Source organism: Pseudonaja textilis, chromosome 2 (assembly GCF_049901715.1).
Source record: "Pseudonaja textilis isolate UNSWEBS1 chromosome 2, rPseTex1.2, whole genome shotgun sequence".
Classification (NCBI taxonomy): domain Eukaryota; kingdom Metazoa; phylum Chordata; class Lepidosauria; order Squamata; family Elapidae; genus Pseudonaja; species Pseudonaja textilis.
In genome coordinates, this window is record NC_141991.1 from 6,354,230 (window position 1) to 6,372,647 (window position 18,418).

The 18,418-nt window shown below is 45.8% G+C and overlaps 1 protein-coding gene across 1 annotated transcript in view; it reads right to left on the bottom strand.

Annotated features, from left to right (window-relative positions):
• LOC113451852 (uncharacterized) overlaps positions 1-10,345 on the bottom strand; it is a 29,487-nt gene extending 19,142 nt beyond the window's left edge. The window contains exons 1-4 of the mRNA XM_087923044.1: positions 10,289-10,345; positions 7,257-8,124; positions 3,940-4,081; positions 543-1,528 (exon numbers count right to left, since the gene is read on the bottom strand). Of these exons, the coding sequence (XP_087779170.1) occupies positions 543-1,528; positions 3,940-4,081; positions 7,257-8,057 (1,929 nt within the window). The 5' untranslated portion in view covers positions 8,058-8,124; positions 10,289-10,345. The remainder of the gene's footprint in view (positions 1-542; positions 1,529-3,939; positions 4,082-7,256; positions 8,125-10,288) is intronic.
• Positions 10,346-18,418: the final 8,073 nt, after the last annotated feature.

The following is an 18,418-nucleotide window of genomic DNA, read 5'->3' on the forward strand; positions in this document are numbered from 1 at the left end:
ATGCAGGACCCTCGTCCGAGTGCTCCCCAGACTCCCGGACTGGTCTCCGTTCTTCCCCAGTGTCCTATTGTGTTGCCATCTGCACAGGCTGCCGGCAAACCACAACACCGTTGTCTTTTAAATGCAGATGCACTGCTGAATCTAGTCCTGATGGATTTGTTCTATGTTGTGCCATGCATTTATGAAGTGGTTGCTAATTGAACAACTGCAGTGATTCACTTAAAAGAGTGGTGTGGTGGCCTAGATGTGGAGCTCTCACCTCACAATCAGGAGGCTGTTAGTTCGATCCTAGGTAGAGCCTCTCTCTGGCCACAATGAAAATATATCTGCTGCAAAGTTTCGCCCAGGTGACAGGAAGGGCATCCGGCCAATAAATACTCAGCTCCATTCAGTTGCCTGACTCCACCCCGCAAGGGATTACAGGGTCATTAAACAATGACACATATTCACTTAACAAAAGAGGCAAGAAAAGTTGTAAAATGGAGCAAAACTGACTTAGTAACACAGATTCTGGATTCAATTCCAGACTACCTGTATTAAGCCTTAGAAACAGCAGGCATTTGAAACTGGGACGCAACCCTCGTGTTACAAGGGGAGGTGAATTTGTGGGCTTTCTCTCCCGTATGGATTCTCTGGTGCCTAATAAGATTGGTGCTTTGGCTAAAATTCTTCCCACACGCCAGGCATTTATAGGGTTTCTGCCCTGTGTGAATCCTCTGATGTTTAACAAGTCCCGACTGATCGCAGAAGGTTTTGTTACAATCCAAGCATTTATACGGTCTCTCGCCGGTGTGAATCCTTAGGTGCGACGTAAGGTGGGTGCTCTGGCTGAAACTCTTCCCGCACTCCGAGCATTTGTACGGCCTCTCCCCCGTGTGAATGGTCTTGTGGTTAATGAGGCCCGACTGGTTACAAAAGCCCTTCCCGCAATCCAAGCACCGGTATGGCTTTTCCCCCGTGTGAATTCTCTGGTGGGAGATCAGGCTGGTACTGTGGCGGAAGCTCTTCCCGCACTTGGAGCATTGGTAGGGTTTCTCCCCGGTGTGGATCCTCTGATGTTGAATCAGGCTGGTGCTCTGATTGAAAGTCCTCCCACAGTTTGGGCAACTGTAGGGTCTCTCCCCCGTGTGGGTCCTCTGATGGGAGGTGAGTTGGGTGCTTTGACTAAAACCTTTCCCACATTCTAAGCATCGGTAGGGCTTCACACCGCACTTGGCAAGGTTGCTGTTCTGATGAAGGCTCTTCCCAAAACTTGGGTTCTTGTTGGGTTTCTCCTTTAAATGGATTCTCCAGTGGTCACCCGGGCATTCTTTCTTTCTCTCTTCCATTGATGGTCCCGGAATGATTACTTCACAGACATCTCCCTCCTGACAGGAAATGGCGACATCACTCCGTTTCTCTAGCGGCATCCCCTCAGATCTGTTTGATCCACCCTGCTTCCATAGGTTTTCTTTGAGGACTTTGATAGGGTTGGTTTCTGAAGGCATCTCACAGGGATCCACCTTGTCTTCGTTCTTCATCTTCCCTGCTGGAATAAAAAGAGAAAGAAATTAAAATGGGGGAGGAAGCTGTGCCTCAGATGAAGGACCCACCCTTATTTGTTACTCTATTAATATATTTTTTTAATTTTTAATATAATCCATTTTCAGTTGAACAGTGTGTTTTCTGGGTACATATATCTTTGTTAAACAATAATCAAAATTACACATCCTTCATGTGATATGTAAAATTATACCTGTGAAAATATAAAGCAATGGTAATGCCATTTTTAACCTCTGTTTTAACCTAAGTTAATTTATTGGAGTGTTATGTAAGAGTTCTCTATTGTTTTGTATGAAGGTTACATATTTGGCAGGTTACACTGTCCAGTGTCATGTTAATGATGGAAATTACTAGAAATGGAAATGGGTAAATAGGACAAGGAAACAGATGCTATGCTACAATAACAGGGGTGTTGCATAAGGAGATACATAGCTTGGATAGATTGTGAACCCAGGATAGGGGCAGAGACTGTATACTTGAACCTGTATATAAACCCCAGCCTTCCTGGGAACCATGTTTTCTGCCCATGGGCAGAATTCCCCTTTTGCAAAAGCTTCATAATAAAGCTCTTATATATTATTGTTCACATGTCTCCAGTATTCAGTTGTCTGAATTCCTGAATGCTTGATTTTTATCACACTTCATTACATATTAATTCTGCATTATTTAACATAGTAATGTTCCACATATTAATTATACGTTAACATGATATTCAACATACTAGTCATAATATTTACATATCTCCTTTAACACATCTTCTTTATTTTGTTTATTTCTAACTTCCATTTCTATTATTTAACCATTGATAAAATAGATCCCATACCATATAGCAGTGGTGGCTAACCTTTTTGGGCTCCTGTGCCAAAAATTGCTTGTGTGCCAGCATCCAGAAAGCAATGCACAACCCATCCCACATCTCCTATGCATGCGCATGCAATTCCCCCCAAAAAAACGGAAGTGATGAAACGGGGCTAGATTTCGGCCTACAAAGCTTACAGAAGCCTTCCTCAAGCCTCAAACCAGTCGAAATCTGCTGTGAGGCGTGCACATGCACAGTGAGGTAAGTTTGCCTGCAGCTCGCATACCGGCACAAGTGGCTCTGCGTGCCACCTGTGGCACGCATGCCATAGGTTTGCCATCATGGCTATATAGTATTCAGTTTGCTCTTTCTCCTTAATTGCCAGTGTTAATCTATTCCTTTCTGCACATTCTGATATTTTTCTAATCACACCCCCTTATTTGTTTTAGTGACATACGGAAGGCCATCTACATGTAAAATGCAAAAAAAACTACGATTATACAGTAATGGTTTTCAGACGGTTACTAAACTTCAGGTTTAGCCTCAGATCTGAACCCTCAGCCTAGCTCAAAGCCCATCAGAAGGTCTCTGAGAAGATGCTCTTCCAGTGAATAGGAACATCTGCCCTTTAGACCAAGCAGCCTGCCCCACATGTGTTGAGTGAGTTTTACCCCATTTTATATGGCCTTTCTTGCCCCAGTTGCTAAACGAATTATCGGAGGCGTTATGTTTGCAACATGATTGTGAAGTGAATCTGGCTTCCCCATCGACTTTGCTTGTCAGAAGGTGGCAAAAGCTGATTGCATGATCTTGGGACACAGCGACCGTCATAAATATGAATCAGTCGCCAAGCCTCTGAATTTTGATCCCAGGGAGGGGATCCTAGGGAGGCTGCGATGGCCATAAGTGTGAAAAACAGTCATTACAACAGCATTGCAGCGAGTGTTGTGGCTTGTCTGCTGCTGGCCGCTCTAGCAGCCAAATCAAAGGAGAAAAAGGAGGCGTGGGAGTCAAGAGTCAGCATCAGACCTCCGAGGGGGAAGAGGGAATGGAGCTGTCAGAGATAAAGACAGAGGAAGAGCCTGGGCCATTCGTCAGCCCTCAGATGGAAAGTCAACAGCTACCAGGTCTGGAGGTGGCTGATGAAGAAGAGGAGGAACAGCCGAGTCCAGTGCCTGATGAATGGATGCACAGAAAGGAGAGGAGAGGAGAGCAGTGGAAATCTATGGGCCGGTCCTTGGGCCAGAAGAGCCACAGCTGCTAGCGAAGAACCATCATAAGCTCTGGGGATAAAAGGCAGGGAGCTGAGATGAACAAATGTGGCATACAATTATTTATCTCACGGCCGCCTGGACTTGTTGGCCCGTGGTAAGAAACGGCTGCTGGAGCCCCTAATAAAGGAAACATTGCTTTAACTATAGAGGGTTTGGGGAGCTGGGTCATAACAGTGAGTTCAAACAGTCACTAAATGAACTGTTGTCAGTTGAGGAGTATCTGTACACCCTTCTTGCCCCAGAGCATCCTGAAGCTCTCTGTCAGATAGAATCAACTGCTGGCAACCAAGATTAGCTCAGCCAAGGGGAAACATGGAAGCTTACAGAGGTTCCCCTTCTGATCCAATGGCCTGGCTTCCTTCTCACCGTCTTCCTGCTTAGTTTTGGCATACAGCTGCTTCTGCTCCGTTTCAGGGGGAGCCTGGCCGGTCTCGGAGGAATGCACAGAGCTCTCTTCGAGGTTGACCTGGAATTAGCAGAGAGGAACAGTTTTAGGATAGGACAACAGGGCTGGGAGGGGCTGACTGTGTCCTTTGCCACATGGATCATGCTCAAAGCCAAGTTGTAGATATTTATTCCCAGATGGGATTGGGTTTGTCTCCCATTGAGTTCATTTTTCATCTCTCTCTCTTTCTCTCCCCCCATTTCTCCATTTATCTCTCTCTCTATCTATCCTATTCATATCTATCTACCTACCTATATATATATCCATCCATCCATATCTATCTACCTATCTATCCATATCTATCTATCTATCTATCTATCTATCTATCTATCTATCTATCTATCTATCTATCTATCTATCTCTCTCTCTCTCTCTATCTATCTATCTATCTATCTATCTATCTATCTATCTATCTATCTATCTATCTATCTATCTATCTATCTATCCATCCATCCATCTATCCATCTATCTATCCATCCATCCATCCATCCATATCTACCTATCTATCCACCTACCTACCTATCTACCTACCTACCTATCCATATCTACCTATCTCTATCTATCTATCTATCTACCTATCTATCCATATCTATCTATCTATCTATCTATCTATCTATCTATCTATCTATCTATCTATCCATCCATCCCTATCTATCTATCTATCTATCCATCCATATCTATCTATCTATCTATCTATCTATGCATCCATCCATCTATCTATCCACCCACCTATCTATCCATCCATCCATCCATATCTACCTATCTATCCACCTACCTACCTATCCATATCTACCTATATCTATCTATCTATCTATCTATCTATCTATCTATCTATCTATCTATCTATCTATCTATCTATGCATATATCTATATCTATCTATCTATCTATCTATCTATCTATCTATCTATCTATCTATCTATCTATCTATCTATCTATCTATCTATCTATCTATCTATCTATCTATCTATCTATCCATTCATCCATCTATACATCTATCTATCTAATTATCCATCCATCCATCTATCCATCCATCCATCCATCTCTACCTATCTATCCACCTACCTACCTACCTATCCATATCTACCTATATCTATCTATCTGTCTGTCTGTCTGTCTGTCTCTGTCTGTCTATCTATCTATCATCTATCTATCATCTATCTAGATATTTATCCATCCATATCTATCTATCCATCCGTCCATCCATCCATCCATCCCCCCATATATCCATCCATTCTCTCTCTCTCTCTCTCTCTCTCTCTCTCTCTCTCTCTCTCTCTCTCTCTCCCTCCCTCCCTCCCTCCCTCCCTCCCTCCCTCCCTCCCTCTCATCTATTTAGCTATCCCTCTCATTCTTCTGAAGCCTATAAACATCTTTCTTTTGTGTAAGGATGCTGCTCTTTTGGCGCGTTAACTCTTAATGGATAAAATGGAGGTTAATGATAGATACTTTGAATTACAACTCCAATTAACCTTAGGCATTGGCTGCTCTGGGACAAATGGGATCTAGTTCCCAAACCTCTAGTAAACAGCTCAATGGGGAAAGCTGAGAGAGGACATTTGGTAACCGGCCATCTCTGGTAGATCAGCCAGTTGAAGCCAAAGCCAAGGAGAAAACAGGCACAGGACTAAAGGAAGGAAGAACTCAACAGATGCTGGATCAAGGCTTGGCTGGTTCTCCAGAATGCCTGGGGAAGCAGAAGCAGCTACAGCAACCTTTACCTGACATCAGGTTATCTGCTTATCAACCTCTCATCTACCCAACTTCTTATATGCTTTGACTGGCCTCTTTGGACTTAGCCTGCACCAACTTTACTACTGCAACTCTCCATCCCAAAATGTAGCTCCAATGAAGACAGACAACTCAAGACCAGCGAGCTAACTTTCCATGAGTATCTCTAAGCTTCTTGGCCAACGTGAAGATGTTCCCAGCTCCCCAGACATGACAAACCCGCTGACGTGAACTCAAAAGATTCCTTTATTAGGAATGCCGGCAGCCCCGGCAAAAAGTTTCTCTCGCAAGCTAACAAGTCCGTCCAGAATTTGAATAGTTGTCTGCGACACCTATTCATCTCCGCCCCCTGCCATTTATCCCCAGAGCTTAGGGTGGGGCTTTGCTAGCAGCGTTGCTCTTCCGTCCCAAGGACTGTCCCATAGATTTCCACTGCTCTCCTCTCCTCTGCCTTCTACGCAGCTGCGCATCAGGCACTGGACCCAGCTGTTCCTCCTCTTCCTCGTCAGCCACCTCCAGACCTGGGGCCTTTTGACTCTCCACCTGAAGGCTACCGGATGACAGTGGTGGTATTCTACTGATTTGGCCAAGTTTGGCCAAACCAGTAGCTCCAAGGATCATCTGTGAGCGAACTGATTCACTCCGACAATCAGCTGCTGGACCCTTCCACCCGCCCCGGCTCTATTCTGACCTTTATTTCCTAGTTTTGAAGCTCAGCCCTTCACACGACACAGTGGATTGCCCCGCATCGGCAGTTGAAGACACAGGGAGAGTACAGGATTGCAGGAGAAGGTTAGTAGCAAACCATCTGCATGCGCACCAAGCCATGTCCACAGAACCAAATAAGCAAGAAGAGTCCCTTTATTATCTCCAACTTGCCCCCAATGTCCTGGTTACCTTCGGCTGGAGAGAAACTCTCCCAGGAGCAGCCTTTAACTGGAGAAAATTCCGTCTAAAACAAGGTACGTACAGACTGTAACTAAAAATCCAAACACCACGCTGCAGTAATGAACTTGACAGGGAAGGAGAAGGAATTGTCGACTTGAACGCACGGCAAAACACACAGTTGGGAAGACGCCAGGAACACAGATAAGCCTCGAGGATACCAGTTAAATTCACAATTTGCTCCCAACAGCTTGCTGTGTGCAGCTTCCCTTTTTAAACACTGTGTTCCCAGCTGCAACCAATGAAGGGAATCAGGGCCCTTTCCTCCCCCATAAGCCATGCAACTCATATTGCTCCCTTCTCTGTTCCTCCCTACGTGACCTAGGATGAAGAGGGGGTGGGCCTGGGTCTTCCTCCAAATTCCCTCTCCCTTGCTCTACCTCTTCCCTGCTCTGCCCAGCCGGACTTTGCCATTCCCCAGTCTCTTCCACAGCCAATGAGCCACACTCTCACTCCCTGCCAGCTGTTCAGCCTCCCCCTCTGAATCAGATTCCGACAGGGGCATGACACACAGCATCTCACCTGCTTTCCACAGCACTCCTTGACCTCTCGTTGATGCTGAAAAAACTCTTCGGCTAGGCCCACTGCTTGGGAGCAAGTCTCGGGGCTGCATTCCCAGATCCAACTCTGGATCTCCATGGGCAGGATCGCCAAGAATTGCTCCAGGATCAACAGCTCCAGGATCTGCTCCTTAGAGTATCTCTCCACTTTCAGCCACCCGTAACAAAGATCTTGGAGCTGATTGTATGTTGTGGTAGGTCCCTCAGCCTCCTGGTAACAGAAATGCCGGAAGTGCTGACGATGTTTCTCCCTCTGCAGGGCATCCCCTTGCAAAATGGCCGCTTTCACTTTCCCGTAATCTATTCTATCCTTGGCCACCATTCCATCAAAGACCTGTTGGGTCTTTCCATGGAGAGCCGGCAAGAGCCTGGCTACCCATTCCTCCCTGGGCCACCGGCAAGCTTTGGCCACATCCTCAAAGGAGTCCAAGAATGCCTTGGCATTGTCCCATGGGGCGGGCTCTTCTGCCAAGGGCGCAGATCTCCAGCTGGAACCAGGGGACTCCATATTCTTCAGGAACACCTGCAACTGGGCTTCCCAGCATCCTGTCACACCCTCTCTTACTTCTTCTTTCCCCCAATGAGATGTCCTTTGGGGATGGTGTCCAAGAAACGCAGAAGACACTGACCCCAACTGTGGAGCGCCTCCTTCCTCATCTACGTGGGGTTTGAGGGCAACAACCTTCTGGAGGCCACCAAGGACTTTTCTGACCTCTTCTGGGTCTTCTTCTTTGGGCCAGACTGGAAAGGGGTTCTCTTCCATTTGAATCCTGGGATGTAAAAATCTCCCAAAAATAAGTTCTCCAGAGTCACACTCTTCTGATGAACTCCTGTTTGGAAAGCAGAGGAAAAACGAACTTAAGTTAGAGTTTTACTTCCTGATAGGATCTACTACATATCCCATAATCCCCAGACAACTGGCAGGAGTTAAGGGGAGACAGAAGGAAGACAGAGAAAGAATGAGAGAGAGAGAGAGAATGAGAGAGAGAGAGAGAGAGAATAAGAGAAAGAATGAATGAGAGCAAGAAAGAATGAATGAGAGAGAGAATGGGAGAGAGAATGAATGAAAGAATGAGAGAGAATGAAGGAAAGAAAGAGAAAATGAGAAAGAGAATGGATGAGAGAATGAGAGAGAGAATGAGAGAATGAGAGAGAGACTGAAGGAGAGAATGAAGGAGAGAAAGAGAGAGAATGAGAGAGAATGAGGGAGAGAGAGAATGAAGGAGAGAATGAAGGAGAGAAAGAGAGAGAGAATGAGAGAGAGAATGGAGAGAAAGAGAGAGAGAATGAGAGAGAGAGAATGAATGAGAGAGATCATCAGCTGATCTCTAACAGGTGTAAAATAATAAGAGTATATTATGTAAAATAGGTGTAAAATAGTATATTATGTATGGTTAAACAAGGAAACCATTTTCTTTATAAATGCATCATTCTGTAATATATATTCACACAGAGGAATCCATTTATGGATAACTGAGACTATAAGTAATCCTTGACTCATAGCAGTTCGTTTAGTGACCAGTTGAAGTTACCACAGCACTGAAAAAAGCGATTCATCACCGTTGCCACATCCCCATGGTCATGTGATCAGAATCCAGACGCTTGACAACTGAGTCCTCTTTATATGACAGAGGCAGTGCCCCGGGGTCACATGAGCCCTTTTTTGAAACCTTCTGAGAAGCAAAGTCATTGGGGAAGCCAGATTCGTTTAATAACTGTGTTGCTAACTTGTCAACTGCAGTGATTCACTTAACAACGGTAGCAAGAAAGGTCGCAAAATGGGGCAAAACTCACTTAATTTTCCTCGCTTAGCAACAGAAATTTTGGACTCAACGGTGGTCATTAACTGGAGGATTATCCGTAGGGTTTTTTTTTTAATTCAGGCGGAACTGTGGTGGGGTTTTCCCTACATTAACTCCAAGACACCCAATCCCATTTCGGTTTTCGGTTTTCTTTGGCAAAGTGAGTAATGTCAGCAGCCTGTACATTTAATTCCTCTTTGATCCTCACAAGGTCACAATGATTATTACAATAGATGTCTCTGAATAATCCTGAACAGAATATGCCAAGGCATGATGTGTCATAACAGAAACCTGACACAGCAATATGCGCTAAGAACTCTGCCAGCCCTTTCCAGAATAAGATTTATTATTTATTTGCTTCTCTCTCTCATCTTTCTGTATCTCTTCTCTCTCTCCCTCATCTCTCTCTCCCTCATCTCTCTCTCTCATTTCTCTCTGTATCTCTCTCATCTCTCTCTCATTTCTCTCTGTATCTCTCATCTCTCATCTCTGTATCTCTTCTCTCTCTCTCTCTCTCTCATCTCTGTATCTTTTCTCTCTCTCTCTCATCTATCTCTGTGTATCTCTCCCTTTCTCTCTCTCACCTCTTTCATCTTTCTCTCCCTCATCTCTCTCTCTCATTTCTCTCTGTATCTCTCTCTCTCATCTCTGTATCTCTTCTTTTCTCTCTTTCTCATCTCTCTCTCTCTCTCATTTCTCTTTTATCTCTCTCTGTGTATCTCTCCCTTTCTCTCTCTCTCATCTCTCTCTCTCTCATCTCTCTGTATTTCTCTCTCATCTTTCTCTTTCTCTCCTCCCTCTCTGTGTAACTCTCCCTTTCTCTCTCTCCACTCTCTCTGTATCTCTCTTTCTCTCTCTCTCACTCTTTCTGCCTGCCTCCCTCTCTCTCCCCCACCTCTAATTTATATAGCAGACCATCTCACAAATGACTCTGGGCGGCATGCCACAAAACTAAAACAAGTAGCTAAACCCATTGTCATTCACCAGACTTTTAAAAAAAAAAATTAATCTTAGTTATAAGATGAACAGCTGCTGGAAATGCCTGTCTGTCTGTCTGTCTGTCTCTCTCTCTCTCTCTTGACCAAAAGCAATGTGTTTCCCCCTAATTTTGGTGAATACCCCTTTGCATTTTTGCACCTTCTTCCATTCTCCCCTCCCTAAATTCTTTGCTTCCCCCCCCCCCCAATACTACCTTCTTCTGGTTCCTCTTGTCCTTTTGCAGCTGTTGAAGCATTTTTTTTAAAAAAAACCCTTCTTCTTTGCAGAAAAAGGAGAACCTTTGGCTCCGTCCCATTCATTCACTCCCCCTTTCCCCCTCTCCCCATCTTCCTTTCTAGGAAGCCCAGCTCTATAGGTTTAACCCTTTAGAAACACAGAAGGCAAAATGTTTTTTTATTTTTTTATTTTTTTAAAAAACCACCATTTGAATTTTTATTTTTTTAATTTGAAAACCACCATTTAATTTTTGTGACTCGGGAGGCACAGCTTTTATTATTGGCCAGATCAAACAAAGGAGGAACAATCCTTGTTTGGAGGAAACTGGGGGAGGAAACTGAACAAGGAGAGATTTAACCTGGAAATAAGGAGAAACTTTCTGACAGTGAGAACAATCAACCCATGGAACAGAAGTTGCCCTCAGAGGTTGTGGGAGCATCATCAATGGAGGCTTTCAAGAAAAGATTGGACTCCCATCTGTCAGAAAAGGTGTAGGGTCTCCTTCTTGGGGGATGGGGGTTGGACTAGATGACCTACAAGGTCCCTTCCAACTCTGTTAATCTGTAATCCAACCATGTATACTATAATCCCATTTCTCAACCTTGGCAACCCAGAATTCATGTTGGCTGGGGAACCAGATTCTGACCAGCAAAATCAGGGAGGAAAGGTGGATTTGCTTAACCACCGTGTGATTCACTTAACGAATGCGGTAATTTGCTTGCACAAAGGTTGTAAAGTTGGGTGTGACTCATGCCATGCTTAAGAACAGGGATTTTACACCCCCCCCCCAGTGGTGGGATTCACATTTTTTTTTACTACCGGTTCTATGGGTGTGGCTTGATGGGCGTGGCAGGGGAAGGATACTGTAAAATCTCCAGTCAGAGGTGGGATTTGCCGGTTTTCCGAATTACTCAAAATTTCCGCTACCGGTTCTCCAGAACTGATCAGAACCTGCTGAATACCACCTTTGCCCCCCCACCTCTCCACCATTGTGGTCGTAAGTCAAGGACTACCTGTATTTATAGCTCAAAGTTTTCTAAATGGTGTAGGGTCTGCTTGGGCGGGGGGTTCGACTAGATGACCTACAAGGTCCCTTCCAAATCTGTTAATCTGTATCTCTTATGAAGCTCTTACTTCTTCTGCTTCATCAGGCTAGGAATGAGCTGGCACTGCATTTATGGATGTTGCTTTGTTTTTTTTTTAAAGCTACAATTAGATCTGTTTCTGACAGGTCACGGAGGATTTGGGGCTTTTAATCCTGGCACCACCAGGGGTAGGATTCAGCCAGTTCGAACCGGTTCAGGCGAACCGGGTGTTGAATTTACATCTGGTTCGCCGAACCGGTAGTTGAACCGATCAGCTAGCCTTGCCCACCCCTCCCTGTCCATACAAGAAATCTCCACATGGCTCATTTTAGGATGCAGGTAAGTGCAGAGGTGCAGAGGCTCTGGGAGGGGGAAAAACAGGCCGAACCGGAAGTTCTAGAAGTCCAGAAATGGCCCTTTTTCCAGCTTCCAGAGGCCCTCCGGAGCCCGGGAGAGGCCATTTTTGCCCTCCCAGAAGCCTGAGGGAAGCCTCAGGACCCTGGAGAAATTGAAAACTGACTGAACCAGAAGGTCTAGAAATCCAGAAATGGGCCTTTTCCAGCTTCCAGAGGCCCTCCGGAGCCTGGGAGAGGCCATTTTTACCCTCCCAGAAGCCTGAGGAAGCCTCAGGACCCTGGGGACATTGAAAAATGACTGAACCAGAAGGTCTAGAAATCCAGAAATGGGCCTGTTTCCAGGTTCCAGAGGCCCTCCGGAGCCTGGGAGAGGCCATTTTTACCCTCCCAGAAGCCTGAGGGAAGCCTCAGGACTCTGGGGACATTGAAAACTGACTGAACCAGAAGGTCTAGAAATCCAGAAATGGGCCTTTTTCCAGCTTCCAGAGGCCCTCCGGAGCCTGGGAGAGGCCATTTTTACCCTCCCAGAAGCCTGAGGAAGCCTCAGGACCCTGGGGACATTGAAAAATGACTGAACCAGAAGGTCTAGAAATCCAGAAATGGGCCTGTTTCCAGGTTCCAGAGGCCCTCCGGAGCCCGGGAGAGGCCATTTTTGCCCTCCCAGAAGCCTGAGGGAAGCCTCAGGACTCTGGGGAAATTGAAAAATGACTGAACTAGAAGGTCTAGAAATCCAGAAATGGGCCTTTTTCCAGCTTCCAGAGGCCCTCCGGAGCCCGGGAGAGGCCATTTTTGCCCTCCCAGAAGCCTGAGGGAAGCCTCCGGACTCTGGGGAAATTGAAAAATGACTGAACCAGAAGGTCTAGAAATCCAGAAATGGGCCTGTTTCCAGGTTCCAGAGGCCCTCCGGAGCCGGGGAGAGGCCATTTTTGCCCTCCCAGAGGCCTGAGGGAAGCCTCCGGACTCTGGGGAAGGTGAAAAATGGCTGAACCAGAAGTTCTGGAAGTCCAGAAATGGGCCTGTTTCCATCTTCCGGAGGCTCTCCGGAGCCTGGGAGAGGCCATTTTTGCCCCCCCAGAAGCCTGAGGGAAGCCTCCGGACTCTGGGGAAGGTGAAAAATGGCCCTCCCAGAAGTTCCAGTAGGCCACACCAGGCCCACAGAGACCCAGTTGCTGGGATTTTTGAAACCCATCCCTGCCTGGCATCAGTGCTTCCCTTTCCCCAGGCAAAGGTAAGGATTTGATTTGAAGATATATGCTGGATGGCAAGAATAGGGCTGTTTGTCCCTGGCAATTTTTTGTAGTACTTTTAATAACTAAACAACAACAACGACAACATCAACAAAAGGACTGGTTGATTTTAATATCCAGATTACACTTCAGGTTTCTCACTTCTCCAAATGAGCAGTTAATGTCTGATTGACAGTCAAATAGGTACATGTTCACATTTAAGCATGTATCATTCATCCATTACTACCTGAGTTGCATCAATGAGTCTATGTTTCAATGAGGTTTGTCTAGCTATCGTCCTTTGGGGACATGTCAGAGAGTTTTGGCAGTGGAAATAAAGGTGATTTTTTTTTTTGCCTTATTCTTCTTTACAGGGTGCTTTCCTGTGTATCCTGTGTTTTATTTATTTACGTTTATTAGCCACCTAAGTCCAAAGTTATTCAGCTTTTTGAGATCAGCTAAGAGGAGCTACTGCTCTCAGTTGACCAGTGTACAGTTAATCCTCACTTACTGTTTGCCTTGTTTGGTGGCTATTCAAACTTGCAGTGGCATTCAGAAAAATGGCTTACTAACTAATCCTTGTTTTATGGGGACTTTTACAACGCCCCATGGCCACATGGTTGCCATTCAGGTACAAGGAGCCTCTGTGGCGCAGTGGTTAGAGTGCAGTACTGCGAGCTACTTCTGCAGCCAGCTACCTGCAGTTTGCCAGTTCAAATCCCACCAGGCTCAAGGTTGACTCATCCTTCCATCCTTCCAAGGTGGGTAAAATGAAGACCCAAATTGTTGGGAGCAAGAGGCTGACTCTGCAAACCACTTAGAGAGGGCTGTAAAAGCACTATAAAGCGGTATATAAGTCTAAGTGCTATTGCTAATTGGCCTGAGGCAAGTGGAGTTCATAGAGAAAGAACGGAAGGGGAAGGGGGAAGAAGGAAGAGGAGGAGAAGGGGCGAAGGAGAGGAGAAGGAGAAGGAAAATATCATCTTTCTCACCAGTTTCATAGCAATCATAGACTTTTTATCAAAACCAACTTCAGATGCCAGCGTAGAAAGTCATCACTCAACCTTCTCCTAGAAAAATGAAATATTCTAGGAAATATGAAAAAGGCAGAATATCCCCCTAAAAGCTTGATTTTTATATGTGCGGCCAATATAAGCCCTACCCACCAAAGTAAGCCCTAATTAAGATCCCACCCACTCCAGAGTGGACAGGTAAAAACTAAGCTAAGGTGGGGATGGGGGGAGTGGAGCTGCTCTACTACTTACCTTTGGACAGTTGTAGCCAGGCCTCACACACCCCAACACCTGCCTTGCCAGCCCATTTCTTCTGCAGCCATCAAGGCTGGCAAGGCTTTCCTGAAAGGCCTCTGTAGCTCAGTGGTCCCCAACCACCGGACCCCGGACTGGTACCGGTCCGTGAATCATTTTGTACCGGGCCGCCTATTTTGCTTGGGCGCCGCCATCTTGTTTCGACAGCACTTGAGAAAGTGCTTCCGGGTGAGCTTGTCGGTCGTCGGTTGGAGAGCGGCGTTTGGGTGCTGAAGGAATCCTCGCGCCTTAGTTTCATCGAAGGGGGGGGGCGGCTTTGAACAAAGAGCCGTCCCAATGGCGGTGGAGTCTTGCGTTACTCGGGAAGAGATTAAGAAAGAGCCCGAAAAGCCCATCGACCGCGAGAAGATACAAAGGAGGAGTTGAAGGTGGCGGGGAGAAACGGGGGACGGCTGGCTGGCCGGTCACTTGGCTTGCCTTGCCTTGGTCGTGTGTGCTGATTCCGGTACCGGGCCGTGGATCATTTTGTACCGGGCCGTGGTACAAAAAAGGTTGGGGACCACTGCTGTAGCTGATAACAAAGCACCGGCTCGATCCGGAGCTCTGTTATCAGCTGCAGAGGCCTTCAGGGAAGTCTGGCCAGCCACAAAAGTCCCTGAAGGCCTCTGACAGTGAAAAGGAGGCTGGGAGCGATGCGCACAAGTGAGGTTAGTCAGTGGATGACATCCCCTGAAAATAAGACCTGGTTCCCTTTTTGGTGGCGAAAGAAATATAAGATAGGATCTTATTTCTGGGGAAACACGGTAACAAAAGAAAATGACATTCAGTGATGAGAGAAGTAAGGTTCTACTTTTAGGCAAGAAAAACCAATTGCATAGGTGTAGAATAGACGGTACCCAGCTCAACAGTAGTAACCACGTGAGAGATCCGGTGAACAATCATCCAAATATGAGCCAGTCGTGTGCTGCAGTCACCACAACCCCAAAAAAGCCAACACAATCCTCAGCTGCATTAACAAAGGAATAGAATCAGGCTCATGTGAAACGTTAGTACTTTACAATGCCTTGGTAAAACCACACTTGGAATATTGCAACCAGTTTTGGTCGCCACAATATAAAAAAAAAGATGTTGAGACTCTAGAAAGAGTGCAGAGAAGAGCAACAGAGATTATGAAGGAACTGGGGGCTAAAAGATATGAAGAACGGTTGCAGAAACTGGGTAGGTCTAGTCTAATGAAAAGAAGGACCAGGGGAGACATGACAGCAGTCTTCCAATATATCAGGGGCTGCCACAAAGAAGAGGGAGTCAAGGCTATCATCGAATGCATCCGAAGACAGGACAAAGAAGCGAAGGGTGGAAACTAATCAAGGAGAGAAGCAAGAACTAGAACTAGAAGCAAGAACTAGAACTAGAAGCAAGAACTAGAACTAAGGAGAAATTTCCTGACAGTGAGAGCTTGCCTCCAGAAATGGGTGCTCCAGTGCTGGAGGTTTTTTAAGAAGAGATTGGAAAACCATTTGCCTGAAATGTTATAGGGCTTCCTGCTTGAGCAGAGGGTTGGATTAGATCAGGGGTCGCCAACGTTTTGGACCTCAGGGACCACCAAACTCATAATATTAAATCCCGCGGACCAGAGACCCTGGGAAAATCCCCCCAAAAAAGTCTGCAGGAAAATTCCCCACCCCGTTTTCCTACTCATCGATCATTTATTTTGGATTGCAGGATACTGTCTCCAGCTCCATTCTCAGCGGAAGAGAGAGAGAGAGAGAGACTTTTGGCTTCATGCAAGGAAAGCAGCAGAAGCAGCAGAAGTCTTTCTTTCTCTCCCCCAAACTCTGCCAGAAATGAGTCTTTGTGAGACTTATTGCACCGGCGCAGCCTCTTGGAGCAGGAGGCCTTGCAGGGTCCCAAAGACTCATTTCTGGTGGAGTTTGGGGGAAAGAAAGAAAGACTTCTGCTGTTTTCCTAGCGTGCAGCCAAAAGCAGAAGAAAAAAGAAGCGGAAAGAAGCAGCCCGGTGGCCAGGCGAGGCACGTGGGGCGAGTGGGGCAAGTTCCCCCCTTCCCCCCTTTCTCCCCTCCCCTCACTACCTCGTGTTGTTCTCAATGCAAGCAACACAAGCCTTGGGCCATGTGGGCAGTGCAGCCCTGTATTCCTGCACAGCCTGGATTAATTGCTTTGGGGGGGTGCTTTGGGGGTGTGTGACATTTCTCTTTGGGGTGACATTTCTCTTTGGACCACCAAAATTTTATCACGGACCACCAGTGGTGCCCAGCCCACTGGTTGGTGACCACTGGACTAGAAGACTTCCAGGATCTCTTCTAAGTCTAACTCTTACTCTGTTAACTGTCTTGATTTCTGTCCAAGGTGGTGCTGCCATCTAGTGGAGCCTTAACGCACCTGTAAGCTTAAAATAGGAAAGCAATGCAAAAAAACTCCAAAAGTTTGTAGATCACCATTCTAGACCCTTAGTTCACCTCAGCGCTCAATCAGGTAAATAGTAACTTTAAGACAGCTTCCGTTGGGCAGAAATATGCCCCCATTGCTCTCTATGCTTCTCAAAGTGTGCACGTTGAAGTAGGTCAAAATATCTTCACAACCTGTTCCAGTTCTCCAATTCCAAAACAAGGAACAAGAGCCAAGTAGAGTAATTGGAGCTGCAGAACCGCATACTTAACGTCTATTGGGATTCTCCAGTCATCCAGGTCACGGTTGTCCCAAAGGTGTTTTCTCAAGAGACACCTGGACTTTCTGGTTTTTCTTTGAAGACGTTTCGCTTCTCATCCAAGAAGCTTGTTCGACTCTGGCTGGATAGTGGGGAATGGAAGGATTTATATTCCTTGCAGACAGCTGGTCATTTGCATTCAAATAGAATAGAATAGAATAGAATAGAATAGAATAGAATACAATACAATACAATACAATACAATACAATACAATACAATACAATACAATACAATACAGTAGAAAAAGAAGAATAGAATAGAGTAGAGTAGAGTAGAGTAGAGTAGAGTAGAATAGAATAGAATAGAATAGAATAGAATAGAATAGAATAGAATAACAGAACAGAATTCTTTATTGGCCAATCTTTCCAATCAGCCTCCATTTTATTCCTGGCTTGGAACTAGACCTGGATTTTTCTTCCAACAGGCAATAATTGTTGTTTTTTGTGCTACCATGATAAGAGTCTGGAATATGCAGTAAAGTAGGTTCCAGTGAGTTGGCAGAAACTCTACGACCTGGTAAGAACAAAGATAAGAAGGATTGTAGGAGAGGGAGAGCCCTTGTTAGTCCTTGGTGGCAGGAAAGCAGAGAGATCTGGTATCAGTTAACACAGTTTTGTTAAAAGGCAGACCCGTTGAAAGCACCTGCCCTTTTAATAAAACGAGTGGTAAAAGGTATCACTAGACCAGGGGTCCTGAATCCCAGGACCGCGGCACATTACCTGACCCTGTACTGTCCAGAATTGGGGACATGGGGACGTCAGAATGCCAAGCACTCACGCGGGCGTGCAAAGAGCTCCACTCGTGTGAGCGGCAACCATATGCACAAATGGAACTGTGCGAATGCACACATGCGCCTACCACGCACCCGGAGCAATCCCCTTTCCCCCTTCCCATTCCCACGCTGGTCCGTCAAGCCCGAAAGAAAAGCCGTTGTGACGAGACCAGCGTTTCAGGACCTCGGACAGCTCTGATAAGGGTTGAAATACACCCGCTGAGCTTAAGAAAACGGTCATCATTCTATTTGTCTCATTGTTGTTAAATCCTTGCCTGGTCTTGGGTAGAAATTCAGCAGACCACGATCTGCTTCTGAGGAGCTGGAAGCTATTGGTTTTGGGTCTCAGGTTCAGAAAGTTGCAAATCTGTGGAATAAAATCTGCGGCATAAGTGCACCATCGGGCCTCCCGTCCCTGTCCTATTGTCCCCATTTATTCGTACCTATTTCCTGTATTGTTACTCATATTTATACTTATACCTATTATCTTGTAAGTGATTGACAAACAAACAAACAAACAAACAAACAAATAAATAGACTTCTCAGCCTTAGAAACCTTGAGATGAGTAGACTTCAACCCCCAGAATGCCCCACGCTGGGTGGAGAATTCTGAGAGTTGAAGTCTACGCGTCTTGAGAAAGACCAGTCTGGAGACTGTGGGTGGAGATGTTAAAA